The following is a 24,840-nucleotide window of genomic DNA, read 5'->3' as shown; positions in this document are numbered from 1 at the left end:
AGGGTTTACAAGATAATGTCCAATTGAACATGGCATGTCAAACTCTTCTTATATGTTTGACAGTGTAGAGACTGATGATGGTTTCAGTCATCTGGAATGGAAGATGAGAGCAGATAGCAAAATAAATTTCTGTAATACTTGTAAGACTTATTTTTTCCCAGGTAAGACATAACATAGTTATACCTTCTTCCTAAGGTATGTGTAATAAGGCTAACTAAAAAATAAGCAAGTAGTATAGAAATAATATAAATAAAAATGTTTAATGACCCATTCCGTAAGATTTAAGCAATTAACAGTGTTCTAAAAAATACTGTGAATTGTGGAACATTTTCAACAGATTAGATATTTAAGTCTTAGCAATTTGGCACCACCTTTCACCTGTCATTGTCAAAAATAAATGTCTAAATATTTTACTAAATTCTCCAGCAATGATGATTTGGCAGCCTGATCTTTGTCATATGGAAGGAAAGCTCAGGATTCAATCAGACCAATAGGAAACTCTCTTCCCACGAGGTTGGCTTAGAGCAGCAGCTGACACGATTATCACATAGTATTTTGCACACACGCTTACAGTGCCCTTCACATAATGAATTGATGCACTTAATGAAATTGAACAGCTGTTCACTGTACAAAAGGGCAGAGATGCTATCAAATTCTTTCTCAAGAGCTTCAAACCAAAACCCAGGGACTGAAGAAAATTAGCACTGAGTGCTCTGATTTATTGGCCAGGCCCCTCATCTGTGATTTGATGGTCTTACACAGGAGCTCGGAGTTCGTAGCCTGCCATGGGCCTATGAGATTCATGCGGATGATCAAGGGTGTGTGATTAAGGAACACATTTAAAAAATAACTTCTCCAGAGAGCATCACTTTTTAAAAGGCTTTCAAGATTTTTAGTATCCAGTGGGGCCATCACATAGACTTCCCTAAAATACCACCCACATGACATGAAAATTTAGCCAATATCTGAGAGAAATGCCTCGTCAAGTGCTTCATCTTTCATATGCTTTACATGAAAGCTAAAAGGAAGCTACCGCCGAGAGTTGCCCACCGTTGAGTCAAACCACAGGCACTGTTGCGTTGTTTTGAAGTTGAACGTGGCCTGCAGGTTCTAAATGGTGAGTTTGAATGTAAGCTAGTAATAAGTTCATAAAAGAAATAATAAAATTTCTAAAAACATAAAACATTTGGGAGTTGGTGTTTCATTTTAATACATACCTTAGCTAGCATGCCAAAATGTAGCTACTCAATGTATTTTTTTCCTGCTAAGCTCTCAAAGCATAAGTGACATCTGCTTTTTGTTAACATTTGGCCCCTATTGATAATGCTGTGAGAACTGATTTGTTCTGCAGAGTTAAGTAGGAAATCTTTTGAATCAAAAAGCATTCTGTACTTTGAAAATGTCATTAAAGGTGCTGAAAAGTTCACATTTTGAGGTTGATGAAATAAAGATCAGTCATTCTTGGCTGGATGAACAGAATTTAATTGGGAAGTGAGGCTTTAAAACTTTTGCCAACATTTTCATAATGCAAATCTGGAATTCACAATGCCTCTAAAAGCAATAAATAATTTTTTATGTACATAATTATTTTCCTGAATAATTAAAGCTCTTATTTAGGTGTCCATGATTCAAATGAATATGAAATTCAGAAGAGAGCATGAAATGTTAATATGCATGAAATCGGCAGCTCTTTAAGCAAAAGCCCCACGTTGGACTCCATTCCAAAATGACTACCAATACGCTGTGTGTCTTTGTGGCGATTACATCACGTCTCTGTGTTTCAGTTTTCCAGTATTAAAAGAGTTATAATATCTGTTTTCTCTGTATGAGGATCTGTAATGATTCAATGAACAACAGAAAATAAAGGCTCATCAATACCTTGAATCCTCTAAGAAGAGTGCTGACTGCCAGGAAATTACTTAGATGATCAAATATGATTCAACTTGAAGTATACTTAAGAAGTTAAAAAAGAGAGAAAGAACTTATTCTTTTCAAAGAAGCTTAACTAGTTTTCATTCCTTTGAAGTGGATTGATTTTGGATGGATGAAAGCAAAACGCTTTATTTATTTTGCTTACTTATTTCTAGGGAGCAATTGTTTTCGGGACAGATTTTTAAAAGTATGAGGCTAAGATCTCATTTCAAATTGAATCAATAGCACTCTCTTCATGCAGTGTTTCTACATATGACATCTAAGTTATCTGAGCCACCGTTTCTATTATATTCATACACATTTTCGATAAGTATATCTTTCATCAGTCAGATTATATATATGCCTACCCTTCCCAATGTGTTCCTCAAGAATAGTGCTGGTTTTTCTTTAAAACAATAAGGAAACAGTGGCAGTTGTGTAAGTTAATATACCTGTCAAAGCCTGATTCTTTTAGATTTGATTCCATAATATCACTTAAGATTAGTTCTTCTCATGCGTAGGGTTTTATGTATGCTAAGTTCAGTTATTTATTTTCTCATATACAGGTTTGTGATATCCACCAATTAGTTTGGCTAAGTTAGAATTGTGTGCTAGGAAGTGATCCTCAATCCTCCACAGATTTTAAAGTCTCATTAGACTTGCCTTTTTAAACCATATTCAATATCTTGTAGTGACCTGTGGTGAAGGAGAGCATGAGAACGGATGGCTGTATGTTCCTGTGTGACTGAAGTGTTGTGCTGTACACCAGAAATTGACACGACATTGTAAACTGACTGCATGTCAATAAAAGTATATTAAAAATAAAATAAAATTAAAATTAAATGGTGAAGATTGCTATGGCCAGGAGTTTAGAAGATACAGTTAGATTATTTAGCCAATATTATTAAAGTTACAATTTTAACATTTTATCTTAAACAGACATATAGCCTGTATGAGATCAGATTTCTTATTGAGTTGAATGGATTTAATGACTAAATAGGTGCTTTTTACTTTTACATATATTGATATCAAATGATAGACTAATTTTAAATGCCTTAATTTATTACGGTCAAAGATCTCATCCAGACTTTGGGGAGAGGCTGTCCGTGATATATAATGATACCAATTCTCAAAGTGAAACTGATATGAGCTGTGACATTTGGCTTAATGTGACACTTTATTACACGAACGAATTTGACAGTAGGGGAAGTGCTGATAACACTCTCTTGAAATATCATGAGCTATAAAGTCCTGCACCACTGCTTTCTTTATAAGCAGAACTTAAATAAATCTATTTAATGATCCTATGTATTTTCTTCCCTCCGACTAACACTACATTCCTGCCTGCTATAATCTGCAATTACTCCCTTTTCCCTGAGGAGAACATTTCACTGAAGAAATAAAAGCCATTTCAGTTGCAATCAGCCCCTCTGTTCCCCAAGACATTTTTAAATTGTTAAGAATGGAGGAAGGCTCTTTGATGACGCAACCGTATTTTATTATTGAAGATTGACTGCATTCTTGCTTCAGAAAAAAAAATGTGTCTTGGAACCCATGCGTTCAAGGCACCACTGTCAAAATACATACATACGTGATTGATCACCCAGTTTATCGGCGGTATTTGTGCATGCCCTCAGAGTGCAGTTTAAATGATTTTGACAAGTACAGAAGAGTGTCATTGACAAGTGCAGAAATAAACGATGGGTTAAAGCTTTCAAATGTTTTTACAGCATTCCACTGAGTGGCAGGTTGATAAATTAAAATTACAGTTGTAGCATCAGGCTTGAAAGCGCAACTGCTTTGGATGACAAAAATAGCGCTGTGGCAACTGTGTGTACTCTCCAGAGAAGTAGCCTGGAGGACCTTGGGAAAAAACAAAACCAGTGCCAGTGCTAAAGGAATCATTAATTTTGTGCTAGCATAGCACTGAGTCTGAAAAAAACTAAAAAAAAAATAGATTTTTAGAAGAGGAAAATTGGCTTTATCCCATTTTCCCTTTTTCCCTGGAGACCTAGAGAAAATTGAAACCACACCATCAAAAGATAGGCATTGAACTGACCATGTCAGGTGGGCATATTTCAAGCTTAGGGGCAGTGTCTTGTTAACGTCTCCTTTGTTTCTACACCTGGATTTTATCTTGTCATTCTGTCACCGTGATCCCAGCAAATTCAGTTGAGAAAACTCTAAGACATCACTGTCACTCACTGATGCTGATATTACTAAACAAAATATTTCATCATCAGGCATTTCCTTTCCATTCTTTTTTTTTTCTTTTAGGGATCTTATTTTTTTTTTTTTGACAAAGGAAAGTTGTCTACACGTAAGGTGTACAACATGATGTTTTGATATATATACACATTAGGAAATGGATTCCATCAAGCTAATTTAACATATCCATCACTTCACATACTTTTTTTTTTGATGAGAACACTTAAGATCTACTTTTATTTTTTTAAGCAAATTTCAGGTATACAATACAGTATTGTTGACTGTAGTTGCCATGCTGAAACTGTAAATTCCCCAGAACTTCATCATCCTGCTAAATGAAACTTTGTTGCCCCATTTCCCCCTCCTCCCTGGCAACCAATTCTATTCTCTGTTTCTGAGTTGGGCTATTCTAGCTTCCACATATACATGAGATCATGAGGCATTTGTCTGTGTCTGGCTTATTTCACTTAGCATAACGTCCTCCCCAAGTTTATCCACAGTGTCAAAAATGCCAGGATTTCCTTCTTTTTAAAGACTGAATAATACTCCACTGTGTATGTGCGTGTATGTGTGTGTATGTATCTATCTATCATATTATCACATTTTCTTTATCCATTCATCTGTCAGCGGACACTTTGGTTGTTTCCACATCTTGGCTATTATGAATAATGCTGCAGTGAACATGGGAGTACAGGTACCTCTCAGAGATACTGATTTTATTTCCTTTGCATATGTGCCCAGAAGTGGGATTGCTAGATCGTATAGTAGTTCTATTTTTAATTTTGAGGAACTTCCATACTGTTTTCCATAGTATGTGGCTGCACTAATTTACATTCCCACCAACAGTGTACAAGGGTTCCCTTTTTTTCCACATCCTCACCAACACTTGTTATCATTTGTCTCCTTGATAATAGCCTTTCCAACAGGTGGAGGGGATTCCACCCTGCTCAAGTCCTGAGTCTTTTCACATCATGCTGCTCTACTGCAACAGCTTTCTACGTGGCTCTACTGTGACCTCATTTTGGAGAACATCACTCTTCAGTGAAAAGCAAAGCAGAGGCGCAAGTCCACATATAACCATCCAGTAACTGTCCCGAATCCACAGAGTGTAAGGGCAGTTCCCTGAGTTAGAGCAATTTCTCAGCATTCAGCTACGGCTTTAACTTGCTCATCTGATCTGTCTCCGGTCTCTTCATGGGCCTTCAAGCTTGTGAGGCTGGGGGTCTGATGTGCCTGGCGCGGTCTCCTCTCTGCTGCTGCTCGCCCAATGCTGCCTTCCAGGAAGGCTCCTCTTGATACTGCTCTACTGAATTCCTACCTCACCTTGAGGATCAACTCAGGTCCTGTTTTTCTGTCTTGAAAATATTCCTGGCCGTCTGGCCAATTTCTTCAACGTCCCAATTCCTAGATTAAGACAACCTCTTAATTCCTAAATGATCGGTAAACACCAGTCGATTTACAGCAGTCATATAATTCTGTTTTTACTTTTTGATGCTCTGTTACAACTGTCCCTAAACTGGTATTACTTTCTTGGTTTTATGCTATTATTAAGGTTTTGAATATTGTGCTTTTTAATACAAATCTAAGCACATTCCCAAACTGTCTTCCTGTCTTTGCGCTATTTTTATTTTTTTCTTGTCTATCTTCCTCAAAGGTCTCCCGAGGAAAGCAGTTCTTTACTGCTCTGCTGATTTCATTCTCTTCTGAATTTCTTTTCCAAGAATTCAGTTCTGTTACCGCTCTTCTAGAATATTCAGGCTTTTGGACTTAATTAGTTGGAATTTCTGTAATTCAGAGGAACTCACTCTTTTGGGAAAGATTTATCACTTAGTTGTTGCAGACTGTTGATAGCAACTGATATTTATTTCTTGTGTACTGTGTGTCAGATACTGTTCTGAGCACTTTGCAATGTTTTCTCATTTACAACAGCCTTAAGGGTTAGTTACCACCTCAAGGGAGAAAATGAAGGCTCAGAGGAATAAAACGAATTGCCCAAGGCACCTTGGGAGGAAATGTCAGGATGGGTCTCAAACCAAGGAAATCAGATTGCAGAATTTAGTCTCTTAAAACAGGTAGCTAATGGTATAATAAATAATGTGTAGTATCTGTTAGTAAATACAAGGTCTCAAACAAAACCTGGACAAAAGTAAACTTGGGTAAATCTTTGACTACTAAGAGTGTCAAAGTTTAAAGGACATCTTTATAACGACAGCAGAAATATACTGAAGATCCAAGTTCAGTTCCAGGTCTAGAAAGAAAAGGGGGAAATGATCTCCAAGGAAAATTATTTAACAAAATATAGCTGTTAGCAATTATGTGAGGAATATTTTTAATTGCATGGCGAGCTTTGCTGCCCCGGCAGTGTTAGGTCCCTCTTGTTTGGACTTAATAGGATAGATCTGGTATCTCTCAGGGGGTGCAGGAACTCCAGGAGTGGCTGGGCCCCTCACAGAGCCAGTGCCTCCACTTAGAGAAATAGAATCATTTTGGTATTTGCATCCTCGGTGTGTTTTTGAATGCCTCTCAGCCAAGCCTGAGAAACAATATATTCTGAGCTATGTCGATAACAACTGTAAACTCTTCTGAGTTATTTAAATTATTCTAATACACTGGAAAAAGTCTGAAAAAAAATTTACCCATGCGGTAAATAATCCTCCTCATGTTAAAGCTAGTCATACAAAAATTCATCAACTGAAAAATTGGTATGAATTAACGTGTCAATTCCAAAATAACAACGGATTCACATAAAAAGTCTTTGCAAAAGGTTAACTTCATGCTAAAGAGATAAGAAGAAATAATTTACATGGAAAATTTCATTTAGTGCCTTGGGCCCACTCTTAAAGTGGCTCAGTGTCTGCAGAGTGTCGACAGTCACTTGAACTTGAAGGGAACTCGTGCAATGTCTCGGCATGTCCTTCTGAATCATGAATCTCAAATGTCAAATGAACAGGAGCCTCCTTTTTCTCCTCAGCTCTATTTTTCAATAAAAAGCTGTAAAAAGCTTTTTCAAGGCAAGACTAGTTTTAAACTCAGATTTATTGTCTTAGAATTTTAATTGAGACCATCTCTTGGTTCTTGTTCACTTTTCCAAATGCAAAGTTGATGTCTGTTCTCTCTCAGCTTATTTCCCAAATCAGAATCCATCTGATGCCACATATAAGAAAAACATTTGCCAGAGGAATTTTCTAAATTGCTCTAAAATATAGCGCTTTGAGGATGAGTAGAATATTGGCCGTTTAGTATTCATTTAACATTCAAGCCTAAACTCCCTGCTAAAAAACAAAGTTAAGTGATATTTTTTACTGTTAGGTGAGTGAGATAGGAAAGAACATGAATTTTTAAATCTACTATTTAAATGTATTATATTTGTAATAAAAAAGTATTTTAGATTATGTATTTTAATAAATTTATATATGTAATATATATTACTTGTAAATAAAACATTTGTGTTATAAATTTATAATTTTAAATATAAAACATTTTCTTAACATATAATCCAATATTTAGTAGATATGAAACCACTATTTACTAATTTAATATAATCAGAGCCTTAGGTTTAGGACAACATCAGAATGAGTTTTATGCACCTGAGCACAGGCAGTGTGCTCCGTGTGCACCATGGTGACCTCTATGGCACGCCTTCTGGTCTCCTTCATCTATCCTGGTCTCAGATGGCTGCACTCTGAGATCAGCGTGTCCACCTCCACCATATGCATCCAAGACAGGGGGAGACCACAAGAGGCTGTATTTCAAAGACCTTCTGAGGCGATTCTACAGACTGTAAATGTCTACAAGAACAACCTGTCTATGTTCTTATAGGAAGGATGAGAGAGGCTCCAAGCACGTTGTAGACAATGGGTCCAGGCCTGGCTGGTACCAGGATTATCTAGATAGCCTTGGAAACACTGTATCTCTCGACCTACCTGGATGAACAGAATCAGACTCTGGGATGAGCCTTCATGCCTCACTCGAGGCTAAAGTTTAGGTTTAATTTTTCCTAATGATATTATTTTACTAATCATTTACTGGTGTATATGAAAGAAAGTTTCTCTTACATCAACGCAGGGCTGAAGGTCTGAGATCTGAGATTTCACTTAACTTCCTTTCACAATTCCTTAATCTTTTAACAATCTCCTAACCTTTAACAAGCAAATATTTCCTTGTGTTATAACTTTGAAAGATTTTTCCACTGGCCTATTTAGTTTGTATTTATGTCTGTGACATTTAAAACTTTTATTTCATAATTACGGTAGCACATTTATCAAAGGAGGAATTCTGTTCCCTAATTTACTTTAAGAAGAGACGCACGTAAAAATGTATCAATATTTCTTTCCATTTAAAAAACTTAAATGAGAATTAGTGTTGATCATTCACATGCAAAACAGAATATCTGTCCTCATCTTTATTCCGTTCACAATTTTCATTTTTTTCTATTATAAAAATTTCTTTTGATCTCCACATGTAAGTCAAAGCGTAGCTTGTAAAAGTGGTATTTTTTTCTCTGAACTATTTCAGACTCTCTGATTAATTTTTCAGAGTATTCTGTATAAGTACACCTCCCACAACCACACTAACTGCTAACACTTGTGAGCAGCTCCTCTGTGCCAAGAATAGTGCTAAATGCTTGATCTACGTTTTCTTTTTTGCTCTCCATTCCACCAACTAGGGACCGGAAACTTGGGAGTTTAAGTAACTAACTAAACTAATGAAATCATCTTGTAAGTGTCAGAGCCTGAGGGGGAAAGCAACTTCTGGAAGTGCATATATGTTAACAAGTGCTTTAAGACACTGCCAGGCAATGGAGTGAAGTCTGCAATATTTAGTACTGATTTATTCAGTAATGTAATTTTCTATTGACCATAGAATTAAAATTAATGTAAGTAAGGGGTGCAGGGTTCTAGAAAAACTCAACCTTTTATATTGATGTCCACTGATACCGTAGACAGTATGTCATGACTTTATTCCCTCTGGCAAGTGACTGAATTAAAGTCACAATCTGAAGTATGATTTTTACAGTAGACTGTCTGTTGCCTGGTAGGCTCATATATGCCCATTAGGCCCACTATCATCCTATACTCTTATATCAATAAATTAAAATATCCAGACAGCAGAAGTCTTTGGGCCACTTGTATCACCCCACTTTAAGACATATCTAAGGAAAGCAGTATTTTCTTACTGCCATGCCAGTGTTCCCATTTTGAGTCGTATTTGCTGAGTGATGCATCATTCTTTTTGGAAAACTTTTTCTCACTGCTCTAATACTGAGTTCTAAACTCCTAGCAAGTTTAAAGCAAAGACGACTTCAGGTCTGCCCTTGTGAAACAGAGGTATACGATAAAAAATGGATTCCATCTCAGAGTAGCCGGGAGAGCAGGAAATGTGTGCAGAAACTACGCTAAGTGAGGCATGAAGAGAAGCTATCTCAGCTGTCTGGACTTGAGGGCAGGACACATGCATTCAACAAAAGAGATTACTTCAGGCTTAAAATTTTTTTAACAATAGGAGCTGATGATGAATGAAGGAAAGAAGGACGCTCTAACAATTTTGGGGGACCCAATCAACTTGACCTTTCATTTTTCATGAAGTCCTCCAATAAATCACTCCATTTTTCTCTCCCAGCACCCCTAACATTTATTGTGATTCTTGTGATTCAAATGGCCTTGTGAAATGCTTTTGAGTAGAAGGGCAGAGGGAACCAGGCTGTTCAGTGAGTGACAGAAATATTCAATGGCTGTGAACAGAGTACAAAAATTGATGTGATCATTTAAAAATCTAACTCCATCCCATGCTTCTGCCCCTTAAGCATGAGTGTAAGTGACTCCCTATATGGGATTTTATTTTCCCATCAAAGACAGCATGATTTCCTCTAAACTAGACAGCACACCTTCCGATGCTTTTTGATACTTTATAACATCAATCATAATGCTGACCATGCAAGGGTCCCTTAATAAGACATTTTAATATTAGTCAATAGGTCATGTGATAGATCAATAAAAACGTCTCTGCTGATTCTGCATTAGCTAAATGCCTAAAAATAGTACACGTGTATTCTTGTTGACAGCATATTTTGACTAAACAGGTACCTTGGCTCAAATGATACAATCAGAGAGCACAAGCATGAATCTGCCCCAGGGCTCCTCAGCCTGTGCTCAGAGAAGCAGTCAGGGTGAGTAGCAGGCAAATAAAAGGGAAATGAAAGAAAGGGAAAACCATAGATAAAGATTTTGGAGACAGATTTAGAGGAAAAGGGGGAAGAAACACTGAATAGAGCAGATTGAAAGGAAACAGTACAAAAATGAATGGGCAGACTAAGGATGATGGGGCTGTGGTCCAGAGGAATTTTTATAACCAATCGGAGCTTACCTTTATCGTGATGAGATAATCACTGCATATCTTTTTGGCTTTTATAGAGGATGCAGGATCTCCTACACAGTCATTAGTTAAACTTCTGAGATCACAAAACAGCCTAGGGAGCATTGTAGTTGTCTTTTTTTTTTTTAATATTTTTAATTTATTATTGTATTATTTAATTATCTTATTTTGGCAGTGTTGGGGAGGTAATTAGGTTTATTTATTTTTAGAGGAGGTACTGGGGATTGAATCCAGGACCTCGTGCATGCTAAGCATGCACCTTACTACTTGAGCTATACCCTCCACCTTAGCTGTCTTTTAAATGTAGACGGCCTTATTGCTGAGAAAACGATGTACCAATGATAGGTTATGACTTTGAATATGGGGTTGAATGACTGGAAGTACTCACAAGACCTTGTTAATCTGAATTAGAAATCTATTAGAGAATTGAGATTTTAAAAATTTAGGTGAATACTCACCCAACAGACAGGAAAGGCTCCTTTGACTCCAGTCTATGAAAAAAAAATACGAAAAATATATTTTAATATAACAATTTGCTGTGTACTTAAAAACTGCTTTTACATGAATCTGACAGAAATATTATACTTGTTTGGATGAAAATGCACAATTGAGCACCAGTAAAAAGCTGTAAACCATATATTAAGACCTAATCTGGACTAATTCAAATTCTGGCTGGATTAATGCGGAGGCGAATTAAGATGAAGAGAGACGTGGAAAGGAAATGGGAGTATTTAAGTGATACACTGAGATAATATTGTTAGTCTAATACTGATTTGCATTTTTTCTATGCTTACTTATTTTCTCTCTTTACAGTAATCTGTAGAAATTTTAATATATCAATTTATGGTTGTTGTAGTGAAGCAACTTATAATGTCTTTGGTTAAATATTGGCTGAATAATTTATTTCCAGTAAGTATTTTGTAATGAAGAGAGAAGCAGCTCACCATTTGTGGACACTTACTGGCAGCGGCACGACTTGGTCGGGGGAGTGAGGTCACAGATAAGGACTCTCCTGCCTCCTCTGTGTCTCCTAAGAACCAGGTGTTCTTTGTACCTCATAGCACATTAAAGGCGAATTGTAATCCTGAAGCCTCTGGCTAGTTGCAGCATCTTGAGGAAGTCACTTTATTTTTTTTTAATTTTAATTTTTTTTTTAATGGAGGTACTGGGGTTTGCATGTGCCCTATCACTGAGCTATACCCCACCGCCCTACCCTTGAGCAAGTCGCTTTTAATTTCATAAATGAACTAGCTCTCTTTTGCAAAAGGTAAACAAATCAGGAAAGGATCCACTTCTAAATCTTTCCTAATTAATAATTAAGGAGGCCGGCTGATGGGTGTGTATCAGTCACTTTATTTTCATGTGAGTTTTTAAAGCTATGATTATGGGTTAAATGTTGGCCAATATTGAGGACATTTTAATCTAAATCCTAAGCATTTCAAAATTTTCAGAAGTTTTCATGTCCTAAACTATTTCATTGTTATATAAACAGTTGTAGGAAAATGGCAAGAAATTTAATTCTGCAACAAGCATTTACAGAGTGCCAGCTGATTACATTTTGACATGGACAACGGAAGGGACTAACTTAGAATTAAGCCAAAAAACTTTACTTGTCTATGAGTCTAAACAAGGAAGGCAATCATCCTATTTTTTGGTCTCTATTCCATTCTGTATATATAAAAAAATGGCCTCTTCTACATATGCCTGGGTCCACTTACAGGCAGAGCTGGTATGTCTCCCTGCCACCTGCCCTGCTGCTTTGGGTGAACAGTCCCAGGAAGGGACTCTTTTCGGGAGCAGGCACCCTAGCAACCCCTCCTAACAGCAGCAGATAGGGAAGAGGCAGAGAAAACCAAGAGTCAGCGCTAAGGGTTGGCGGTGGCTGTTTCTATAAACTTTCCCTTTCCTGATTCCAATATTATACACACCTCCACATAAATTATTTACCATGTTGAGTGTTCATTTTTCCCATATGCTTATGGATAAATAAACAGAACTAAGAGGAAAAACAAGTTGAAGATAAATAATGAAATATGTTTGGAGATACTTGCTTTATAAGACGTGACTAGTGCCAAGTGGTCAGAAGAAATTACTTTGAAGAAATGGGGTGGATTCTATATAATGTGAAGCAGAAGACTGTTTACTTATTTGGACCATCAATGGCATGATGCTATCACTTCTCCCTTATTTTCCATCTAAAGCTTTTAATAAATAGCTAACATGTGGGTATTAATAGGGTCCCTTCTCCCCACACTTGCAAATAATTCAGCCTAACATCTATCAGATTTTAGTTCGCGTGTGTGATGTGCTGGTGTGGCGTGCTAGCCTCCAGCTTCCTAGTTCCTGTTTTCTCACTGCCTCCCCGGGACCCCTTGCCTCTCAGTGCTGTGTGCTTCTTAGTGGCGCTGAATCCTATAGTGAAAGAATTTCCAAACATTTAAGGCCTGACTCCTCTTTCATCCTTCACATCTCAACTAGCAACGTCCTGTCAATTCTTCCTTTATGCTATGCTCACACCTTCCTCTTCCCTCTATTCCTAGGCTAGTTCTCATTACCCACTGTAGCTTGGCTGCTCTCTCCAAATGGAAATTCTTTGTCCATGGTGGCTCCAACTTTACCTGCTGGACTCACACTAAGCTTCCTTCCGCGCTCCTGCCCACAGCACTTGTTTATGGACTGCGCTGTGCCAGTTTCTTTACCAGCATCGTAAGTGACATGAACAGAAGCAAGACCCACCACTTGCCTTTCCCTGTGCGATTGCTAAAACACTAAGTGCAGAATGTGTTTGAAGTAATACGTATTGACCGATTTTCCTTTTTTTCTAAAGGTTTCCGGTAAGCAGCTGTTGGATTGGAGTATATAGGTACACATGTTACCCCACTGCCCCCAGTGGTTAATATGGTTAGTCTTACTACCTAGTTAGTTGTCTCCTTCAACTTTTACCACTTCACTCAACATTTCAACGATCTCCTTCCAAGGGCTCAACAGAAGCACTCAGAAGAGAACCCAAAGTTTCAGAATGATGTTGGACAGAGTTCTGCCTGATGTCCTGTAAACCAAGGGTTTGCTAACTCCAGTCTACAGGCCAAATCCTGCTCACCACCTAATTTTACACAACCTTCAAGGTAAGAATGGTGTTTACATTTTTCAGTGGTTGGAAAATACCAAAAGAAGTATAATAGTCCATAACCGATGAAAATTACATGCCATTCAGATTTCTGGGTCTATAAATAAAGTTTGCTGGGACACAGTCATGTTTATTCATTTACATATTGTTTAAAGCCGCTTTGGGGCTACAGCAGTAAGTTGAATGGTTGTAACAGGGATTGTATGTCCACAATCTCAAAATATTTACTATATAGACTTTATAGAAAAAAAGTGTGCCCTTGAATGAAGTATGATTATGTGTTGGAAGGAACTGGAAACAGCTTCTCTAAGGCGGTGCTCTTTCTTTTGACACATATCAAGATATTCTCCCAGACTTGGAAGTTCAGAATAATCTGAATTCCTTCTCTATACCCTCATTTCAGTCTCTGACCCTACAGACAGATTAATTCCCCTGAAATGCTGTTTTCATGTCACTACCTTTCTTGACAGTTTCAATAACCACGGGGTGATGCCTAAACTTTTTAGCTTGTCATTTGAAAGCTCTTCACAAACATGCTTCACAACCAACTTTCCATGTTATTCTTTATCACTTCTTACTAACTATTTTATTCCAGGAAATTTGTCTACTTACAGTCCCTCCCCCTAAATCTGTTTTAGCTTTGCTTTGGTGTCTTAAGTGCTGGAAAACTGTTTTTTCCTTCCTTTCCCTATGTATGATCTATTTCTCTTTTGAGTTTATCTCAATCTAACTCCTTTAGAAATCCTGACAGTTCATCTTCCAGGGACAGTCCTGTCTCTAAGGTTCTACTAATTATTATCTCCATCACTATGACAGAGTCTCAGGACAACAGTCCTGGGTAAAAGGCCAACTTAGACTTTCACGAAGGCTGAGGAGAATATTAAACTTGCGTCTCTGGTTAGCGAAGAAGCTCCTGTCCGTTCTGTTTCCAATGGGTCTAGGTGGGGGAGGGGGTTGCTGATGCTCTGTAAGCTGAGCAGAAAGGCAAGTTTATTGCCCACTAGTCACCGTAAGTCATGAAGACAAGCCCAAGGTCCCAGGAGTCCCAAGTATGGAAACCTTGGTGGGGAGCCACTGCCAGGAGATCCCACCTCCAGTCTCATCCTCTCCACACTGCAGAGGAAGGTGACAACTGGCCCACATTGAACGATGCTTTGCTTTGTAACCAACTGCTCAGTTGTGGCTCATTACATGTAGTCAACTTTTCTCACCTTGAGATGATTCAGAGATTCTTACATGTTTCTCATTACTTATATAGCAAACATCATAATCTACTCAAGGGACTGTTGAGAAGAATACAGAGCAACCAGCACTGTTCCTGGCACAGAGGAGACCATGATGGCCATGGTTATGCCAAAGATAGGTCATTAGCTCCAGTGGTGCTTGAATTCAAGCTTGAAATTGCTTGAATCTATGAAAACCTCTTTTTTTCTTGTCATTTTAGTTCTTAAAAGTGAAAAAAAATGTAAAAGAAGAAAACTACTAGGAGAAACATGTTTTTGGAGAAAATTGTTTATCAATTTTATCCCTAGAAACACATGATTACATTGTGATATGCCTGGAGAGAACTTCTCTGATTTTTTTTATATGGTAATTGTTTTGCAAAGAAAAGAATTGATTTTATCTTTCCTGGGATTTTCTTTTAACATGAAATAGGTAGTGAATTTAATAGTACTTCATTCAGGACCCACTAGAGTTAGGACTAGAATACGATAAACAAACCATAGCCTTCAGAAAAATAAGGCACAGAAGAGAAATAACATGGAATGAGAAATGAGGATCAATATTTGGGGCTAAAGGATTTATAATACTTTGTATTTAACCACAACAACAACAACAACAAAAACTAAGCTGTATTTACTAAGGGCCAGACATTACTCACAATACTTTATAAACATTGACTTATTTAAACATCAATATACCTTTGAGGTAGATCTCATTTTACAGATGAAGAAACTGATACCCAAAGATGCTAAAGTGTCTTGCACAAGGTCACAGAGCTACAGAGTGGTTGAATTAGGATCTGAATTTACACATTCGGGCTTCAAAGGTCACGCAGTCATGTCTTGCATGGTATGTTGTCTCTCATCAATTTATTTATTTAGTTTGTTTTGTTGTGTTTGAATGTGCCTTACGGCACTGCCACAGTTCCTTTCTTTATACTTTCTATGCTCTACTGAGAATCTTGTCAGGTTTCAAATGCCTTTGACCTGCAGGATATTCCCAAACTTAAGTCCACAGCATTGCACTATTTCCCATGCAAGGCTATCTCCGCCCACCATTCATCTCCAATCACAGGTGCCTTTGACTTAACGTGTCCCAAACTAAATGCATTGTCTTCCTGTCTCATTCTGCCTTTTTTTTTTTTTTTAAATCCCTAACTCAATGGCATAATCAGCCACCCAGGTAATCAAACTAGAAAGATTAGAATCTTTCTCATTAACTCCTTTCCAGCAACATTGACTCTCAGTAGATTCTCCTACTTCTGTTCTCACTGTTGCCAAAAGTCCTCTTCGTTCTGTTCTTACCTCTCAGTTATTATCACAGTTCAAGTGACCATCAGCTTTTACATGGGCTGTTAGAATAATCTCCTCAGTGACCTTCCTTCTGCAGTATTTCTTTGGACCGGCCATATCCACTAGCAGGACCTTCTCTCTATGTGACCATGTAATTCCCCTCATTACAAATCTCTGAGTGCTTCTAGGACGTCTTTTCTGAAGTCTTTTCTGATAAGGCACCACAGGTGGTTTCAGGATGCTCTGTAACTGTTCTCACAGCACTCTGTAATGCTTCATCATGTGCATTAAAAACTGCAAGCGTATTTTACATCAGATTCCCCATTAAGACTGTAGGAACTTCAAATTTCAAATCCCCAGAATCATGCCTACTTCCTAAGAAGCTCTCAGTAATGATTTTGTCACATGAACTTGCCCTTCCTCACTCTCCCACCCTTACTTCCATTATTTGCTTGCAGAATGTAGTCGAAACCCTTCGCTAATAACTAAAAGTTCACTCGCAGTCTGTTTCCAGGGTGCCCTCCCAGCCTCCATATTCTGTGCTCCAGCCGGACTGAACCAACTGCTCACTGCTGGGCGGCATCCTGCTTTCTCAGACCCCTGTGCTTTGGCATAGTCTGGGTTTTTGCAGAAGTGACTTCAACTACTTTGTTTTCATAAAACTGGTGTTGTTAAAATGAACCCAAAGTAACTTATAATTATGAGCCCCTACGATATTTATAGGATTCTGTAGTTAAAATTATGAACCAGCACTGCTGTTCACTACCATCTGATCTATTCTGTCTAGCAATGATAACCCAAGCCTGACCTACATGTATGATGGATGTGCCAAAGAACTGAGGACGCAGGTTCCAGAATGAGCCTGCCAGATTCTGTCCCTGGCTCTACCACCTTCTGGCTGTGTGGCCTTGGAAAAGTGAGGCCCTTTTCTTTGTGCCTCAATGATTTCATCTGCAAAATGGACGTAATAATAAACCTAACTCTCAGGGATGTTGAGAGAATTAGATAAAAAACTAAATACATTGGATATAGGGAGTGCAGGCTGGGGAATAAGATGCTGTAGCAGTTATATATTAATGAATCATGTTGGGATATGTTGGTGAAGATACGCAGGTGGCAACAGATGGAAATGTAGGCCTGGAGCTCAGGCAAGGCATCTGGTCTGGGAAGAGATTTAGGATTCATGTCATCAGTGTAGAGTTGGTAAAGGACATCATAGGTGGGAGTGAGGCCCCAGAGGGAGTGTGGAGAATGGGAAGGCTGAGGAGCTAACAGGCTCCCAAGAGTAGATGCCAAGTTCAGAAAAGGACAGGAGAACTGCTTAGCCATTTGTACCAATCTGTAACTGGCATAGTATCCAGCACCTAGCTGATGTTCCCCAAATGTGGACTGAGTGAGCCAACCTGTGCCTGGATCTGTCATCAGGTTTCAGTTTGTTCTGTGGGATTAGGAGTAAATTAAAAAGGGAAGATTACTTTCTGAAATAGCTGATGTGTGTTTAACCTAAGCTAGAAAGGAGGAGAAACAGGGGAGGACCACATTCTTATAGACCAGAATCTATTGACAGGCCAAAACTAGTGCTGAAATCTAGTGATGCTTGAAATATAGTTTATTAACCCATGAATGAACGAATGAATCCATTAAAAAGATGGAAGACCTTTTTTGTTAATTGAAGTATAGTCAGTTTACAATGTTGCATCAGTTTCTGGTGTAGATCATAATGTTTCAGTTATATGTACACGTAACATATTTTCTTTTTCATATTCTTTTCCATTATAGGTTACTACTATTGAGTGTAGTTTCCTGTGCTATACAGTATAAACTTGTTGTTTATTTTATATATAGTGGTTAGTATCTGCAAATCTCAAACTCCCAATTTATCCCTTCCCACCCCTTTTCCACCCTGGTAACCTGGTAAGTTTGTTTCTATGTCTGTGAGTCTGTTTCTGATTTGTATATAAGTTCATTTGTGTCTTTTTTCAGAGTCCATATAAGTGATATCATATGGTATTTTTTCTTTCTCTTTCTGATTTACTTCACTTAGAATTGTTATCTCTAGGTCCATCCATGTTGTTGCAAATAGCATTATTTTATTCTTTTTTTTTGGCTGAATAGTATTCCATTGTATAAATATACCACAGCTTCTTTATCCAGTCATCTGTTGATGGACATTTAAGTTGCTTCCATGTCTTGGCTGTTGTAAATAGTGTTGCTATGAACATTGCGGGAAGGCTATTTTTAATTGTATACTTTTTTTTCCTCAAAAATGACAGATCTTCATCTACATCTCAAATAGCATTTTCAAGACAAACACGGGTGCAAACATTTTATGCAGAGAACAGTGTGGCTGATTTCCGCCTTCCCATCACTCTCTCCACGCACCCTGGGAGAGCCTAATAATGATCACCATAGCCAGAGCTTACTCTGCTAGAAACTATGCCAGGCCCTCTAATATCTGTAATTTTGACAACAGCAGATGAAAAAATGAAAGTTCAGCAAGACTAAGCAATTTGCTCAAAGTCACACAGCAAAGTTATGGAGTCTAAATTGAGTCACAAGCCTGATTCCAAAGTCTAGACTTTTAGCCTCTGCTCTAGACTCTAAGAAATGGGAAAGAACACAATCAGTGCTCTGGTCTATCTTGCCCGACATGGGGCACAGTGTGGTCCAGGTAATTGCTAACTGGTTATTATTGGAATAACCAATTATTATTGCTAACCAATTATTTATGGAATAAATTGACATTTTGAAAACAAACAGCTTAACAACCTTCTTAAGGATTACAGAAACCTTATTTTGATATTTAAAATTTAGTCTACTTATCCTCATTAACCATTTGTAATCTAACCACATCCACATGACATTTTCATTATTCCAAGGTCTTCTGATTTAAACAGGCTTTTTTTTTTTCCAGGTAAGTGATTAAATATGAGCAAAAGATGATGGTTTGATCAAAGATAAGTCCTTGTAAGGTGATTCTTAGATGTCTTCCTTTCCTGAACATTTTGCATATTAAAGATAACACAATTCTGTCAGTATTTTAAAAATTCATTTATCGCTTAAAGGAAAAAAAAAATTTTTTTCTTTATGTAACAGGGGCTGGATATTCATAAGTAACCATAGGTGAGTTCTTTGACATCCAGTGAACGTCGGAATCTGTCTGTGATACTTATTTGCTTGGCTATTCTTTCCTCACCTAATGAAAACAAAACAAAACAGAAGCAAAGGCAGCCCAGCCTTCTGTGCCGGCCGCCCGGGCCCAGGCGCCTAGGAGCTCTCGCGGTGGGGAGTGAGGCAAGAGGCTTGTTAGGAACGACCACCTCCTTGGTGCCCGGCGGGCAGGCGCACTGGCTTGCGCATGCGCCAGCCTCCTCCGCGCATCTGCCCCAAGTCTGAGCGCGCGTCGCCTCGTTCAGTGTCTTTTTGGAGCAAGACTTTGTGACATCGCTGCCTGCTGATCACGGGCAGCGCTCAGAGCATTCTCGGGCCAACCGTGGCGCTTTTCCAGGTGTGGCTCCCTACAGGGGTGCCCTGCTCTGACAGCTGTACGTGGATTATCCTGCATGTAGCCTTTTCCCGCTGTCCTGTCAACCACGTTGGGAAATTTGTGGCAAAGCAGACTCTGGTGAGACTGATGGGAGACTCTGAGGTGGCTGAGAGTGGGATTTCCTTAAGATCATTTCCTTAAGATCTTGTATGCTCTGAATCTGGGAGGTCAAAGGAGTTTTAATTTTCACGTCAGCATTGGACTAATTGATGGTGGCCGCGGGGAACAACATATTGACAAACATTCTAAAACCTCCTTAGGTCTCGGGGTGTAAAAGCGCTGTAATTAACCTATGTCTGCCACAGAAATAGGAAGGGAAAGGAGAAGAGCAGTGTCCAAATATGTATTTACCAACTGTGTGCTAATAGAAGGCACAGAACTTTGCTAAAACTTACAAACGGAATGAAGCGATATAACGTGTGCAGTGGCTCTTAGATTTCTAGACATATCCCAGTGTGTACAAATAATAATGTAAACCCAATGCCTCATATGTGATAATGGCCAACATCCTGAATCTGACATATTATTTTAGCATTGGAAGGCATTTAATCCTCATAACCTCCCTGTGAACTTGGTATTATCATCTCCATTTTATACACAGGAAACTGAGTCCGTGAAAGATTCACTAATTACCCTGATATCTGTAAGCTAGAAAGTCATACAGCAGGGTGATAAATCAGGCAACCTGATTAAGACCTTGAGTTCTTTTAAAATGATAGTATATTTCCACCATTTTCTTACGTGTTCTTCATTGGTCATTAGAGGAGCACCGAGTTCTCAAAGCTGAGCAGCGCCAAGCTCCTTCTTCACGCCTATGGTGGACTTTGCCTACAGTGAATTCCATTTCTCTGGAGTTTAAAAAACAAACAAAAAAAAAGCTTTCCCCTTTATTTCCTGTGATACCTTTTTCAAAGGGCTTCACGCACAGTTGGAATCTCTGCTTAGGGCTATGGTCAGGCTCTTTGGTACATTGCATTTGCAGTTACCACCTTCTGTGCTGCTCACTCCAGGGACAAGTTAATAGATGGCCGTGGTATCAACCAAGAATCTTAGTGGCGGTTTTGACTCTCACAGTCGTGACTTTTGCCACCTTGGAAATTAAGGCTGCAGGGCTCATCTCCCTTGGACAGGCTGTAATGTTTTTTCATAACTCTACCAGGAGGCTTAGCTGTGACAAGAGGAGCAGAGGTGAAGTATTAAGAGGAACGTCCTGGCAAGAAAGACCCTTAACCACTGGTGGATTCTCCTGGGAGACTTGAAGCACTTTCTTAGCCCTGGGAATAGTGCTAGAGGAAGGGCAGTCGCTTTTTGGCCAAAGCAGAAGATAGGATCTCAGCCTTGCTCTGAAATGATTCCAGAATCAACCCATCACACCTCACATTGCAAGGGAAGGCACACAGCTCTGAGTATTTCCATGAAAATAAGAAAAAAAAATGATTTTCTGAAGGGAGAAACTTTCAAACTCAATTATTTTCACATTGGAAGATCTGCTCATCTCAGTTCCAAACCTACGTAGCGAAGGGAAGTAAATTTAAGAAAAACGGGCAAGTGGCTGCTCAGCTGTCTCTATCCATTGTCTTATTTACTTACTTGCTAATAGCTGTTAAATCCTACAGAGAAGCTGTACATCTGCCGAGAGCGCAGGCTGGGGAAGCAGGTAATCAATCAGTCACAGAGTTATCCGGCTTCACATCTCAATCTCAGGCCTGCTCTTTGCAGAATACGAATGCCGTTTATCTTTTCCCCTCCATTTTAAATGAAGATGTCAGAGCCAATACATTTCGGTGCGGGCTTTTGATGGCCAGTCACGGTGAGTTGTATGGAGTGTGAATGCTGCTAAATGACGCAGCAGACGTATTTGCGGGGCCACCCCCGTAGGTTGACATGAGCAGGTGACTTTCGTCCTCACGTGCCTCCCCCATCACCTCCAGTCCATGCTCCTCACCCGTGCCCCATGTTCTCACCCTGTTCTGGGTCCCAGGTGCAACCTCACTCTCTTCTCTGCCCTCTCTTAGTAAAGCATTGAAACTCACTCAGCCTAAATTGTAGCTAATGTCTGATACAGGCTTGGGAACAACTCATTTCTGTGTATGTGTTGCTTAACCATGTTTCTGCTCTTCCCAGTGACAGACTTGTCTGGCAGATAATCTCTTGCCTGATTCCCTGTCTTGGTAACCTCAGGCCCTCTCAGACCCAGCTCTCCACCTTTCTGGTTTACAAAAAAAAAAAAAAAAAAATTCTGGCTCTTAATGTCCGAATTGAATGACATTCACTATCACGTGCTGACAAAATTGTGTGATGCCAATTGTCTGCCCGGGTGACTCAGTGTTACCTCCTCCTGGATTGTGCTGAAAGTTCCACCTGACTAACTAGGCTGCATTTTAGTGCAGGGATTCGTGTCAGTGTCCTTCTAACTCTACAGCTGCGACTGTCCGACAAGAGCATGGGTTTATAATTCCAGCTTCCAGCCCCTCCTGGGCTGCTCCCTGAGTGAACTGTGTAGGATCTAGCCAGGACCCCAGACCTGATGCGTACAGTCTTGTTAAAGACGCCAACCGTCTCCACAATGCGAAGTCCAACAGTGAATTACTAGTTAATGTGATCTTTGATTACGTCTTCATGAAAACATTTTCTTCACTAGGTTTCACACCACTTAGTGTAACTTCACTAGTTGTGTCTTTTGAGTCACCTTTGCTAGTTCTTGACTGCAAGTGTTCTGGAGCCCAGTCCTTGGAATTCATCTCTTTTCTGTGTTTAGTTATTCCTCTGGTGTTTGTTCGCATCCAGTCTCATGGCTTTGGGTACCATCTATATCAGTATGACTCACAGATGTGGATACCTGGTCCAGACCTCTCCCTGAACTCCAGACTGAGTATTCAACTGTCTACTTGATGTCTTTACTTGGATGTTTAATAGATATCTCAACTTCAATATGTCCAAAAACTACACTCCTAGTCTCTACCACCTACCTTGGCCTCCTTCACCCTCTGCTGCGAGGTATTCCTCATCTGACTTGATTGCAACTTCGTATGCCCAGATGCTCAGTGCAAAAACCTTGGGGACCTCTGTGGTAGACAGTCTGGCCATCATCACGTCCTTCCCTCCACCCGTCAAGAGGTGAGGTCTATGCTCCTCTCAGTTTGACTTGTCTCTACCATTCGGTTTCTGTCTTGGCTCCTAATAAGTTCTGATGGTACTATACCAAGACCGCTCAAGAAGATCAGCTGACTGGGTTGCCCAGTTGCCTTCCCAGCCTTTCTCAGTCAATATCTCAGGACTGGGGCTTTGTTCTGATCTGGGTCTATGGCCAGCGCTCATAATTGGGCCACTGGATAGCAATTCTCTCCGGCCAGACTGAATATGGAATGTCTGCCTGATAACTGCCTATGCACATTATTCTGCACCTAACATAAAGCTCTTCTGTTTTGGTTTTTATTTCTTCAGCATTATATATTTTTAAAAAAATGTTTGATTTTTTTTCAGTCAAAATGGATGCCTGGTATTACTTATTTCCTTCATAACATCTTTTGGTTTTTTTTTTTTTTTAATGCCCATGTTTCTACCTTTTTACACTCAATTTAGTTCATATTTTCCAATATTGGTTATATGGTATTTCTTTTCTCAACCCTCCAAACATGAGATTTGCTATATTGAGTTTAGGTATAAAGAGTAAAGGAAAAAAAATGAGAAAAAAGTCCTCAGCAAATCAAGAAATTAGAAGTTACAATTCTACTCAAGTTCTTCTAGAATTCTCACTATATCATGTTGTCTTCCCCCATGTTATGGATAGTTTTAGTTAAGAATACGACTTGAAGTACCCGTAGCAATTGCTAAGCAATCCAACTCCAAATGCTATTTCACACACGATTACCTACGTTTGGTGGGTCATCCTCTCTTTCGTTTTCAAACTCGGTTATTAGCCGGTGTATCATTTTGTCAGAAGTACATCCTGACACGTGTCCTGGGCGCAGACTCACGACGGCCAGCCGGCCTGCAGCGACGGCTGCTCGCTGTGAAGAGCCAGGAAGACGGAAGCCCTGACCTCCCTGTCTGTCGTGTACCCTGCCCTTCGTGCTAAGGCTGTGCCCTGCGCTTTATTCACGACTAGCCCGTTACTGCTGGCAGCTCACTGCGCTGCGCCCTTTATAGCAGCAGCAGCAGCAGCAAAGCGGCTGAGCTACTAAACACGCGGGGACAGTGATTGTCAGGCAGGCACCATTGTCTTATCCCCGGCTCACTAATCTGTAGTCAGAAGAACCGCCATCCCCCTGCATTCCTGATGACTTATTTTATTGCACCGCTTAAGGGCTCATAAATTTTGACTTTTTTGTTTTTGAAGATGAGATGGCTTCAGCGGCTCCCCACCGCACCCTGCTCCGTCCGCTCCCCTCTGCGCGCTGAGCTCCGCGTCCCGCGGTGAGCCCTGCGGGTGACGGCTTCTCCACGCGGGGCTGCTGGCCCGCGCTGAACTGTGAGGCACATGTTAATGAAGTTGCCCTTTTAGAAAATTAACTTTTCTAATAACCATGGTGACGGGAAGAGTCTAGTTCTAAAGATGAAGGGCTGTATCTTTCTAGCCTGTTTTGCATGACACCAAGCGCAAAGAGCCCTCATTCTTGCCTATGTGAGTGCTTTTGTGTAATGTTTATCAGCCACCACTGGAAAAATCTGCTTTTTAAATCTCTCTCGCTCTCTCTCTTTTCGTTATAAGATTCTCATGAAAGAAAATTTGCATTAGGTACTAAAGTTGCAATAGAAATACTGTCCATTTTCTCACTGTCCAAAGAAAATCACAGGCAATATTTTGATCTCTGTTTTTTCCCTCTGCATATGTTTGCTTCATTTGTTAAATCGTTTTGGTTTTCTGCTTCTGTAATATATGCTGTTGATACAATTAGATGCCATTATATATGTTGTTGTATAATTTGGCTTTTTCCTTTACTTGCATTTTCATCTTCCCCTGTAATCTGAACACCTTGTGACATTCCATCTATTGGATGTCTCATACTCAATATTACATAAAATTTGGTTGGTCCAGATTACTCAGTATTATAAATAAAAATGCAAAGAACATCTTGGGAATAATTTCATACTTGTTTGCATTTTTAAATATTTGAAATTATTTACTTTGACATACTTCCAGAAAGGGAATTACTTAG

The 24,840-nt window shown here is 39.3% G+C and overlaps 1 protein-coding gene across 3 annotated transcripts in view; it reads right to left on the bottom strand.

Annotated features, from left to right (window-relative positions):
* The window catches only part of RALYL (RALY RNA binding protein like), a 584,866-nt gene that overhangs the window by 69,844 nt on the left and 490,182 nt on the right, over nucleotides 1-24,840 (bottom strand). For all 3 annotated transcript variants that reach the window (XM_045514266.2, XM_010951849.3, XM_074354903.1), the window contains one exon: nucleotides 10,950-10,982. In XM_045514266.2, coding sequence (XP_045370222.1) covers nucleotides 10,950-10,982 — 33 coding nt within the window. The remainder of the gene's footprint in view (nucleotides 1-10,949; nucleotides 10,983-24,840) is intronic.

This window comes from Camelus bactrianus, chromosome 29 (genome assembly GCF_048773025.1).
Source record: "Camelus bactrianus isolate YW-2024 breed Bactrian camel chromosome 29, ASM4877302v1, whole genome shotgun sequence".
In the NCBI taxonomy this organism is placed as follows: domain Eukaryota; kingdom Metazoa; phylum Chordata; class Mammalia; order Artiodactyla; family Camelidae; genus Camelus; species Camelus bactrianus.
The sequence above is the reverse complement of the archived record's forward strand: the minus strand, read 5'-3'. Positions and strand labels throughout refer to the sequence as shown.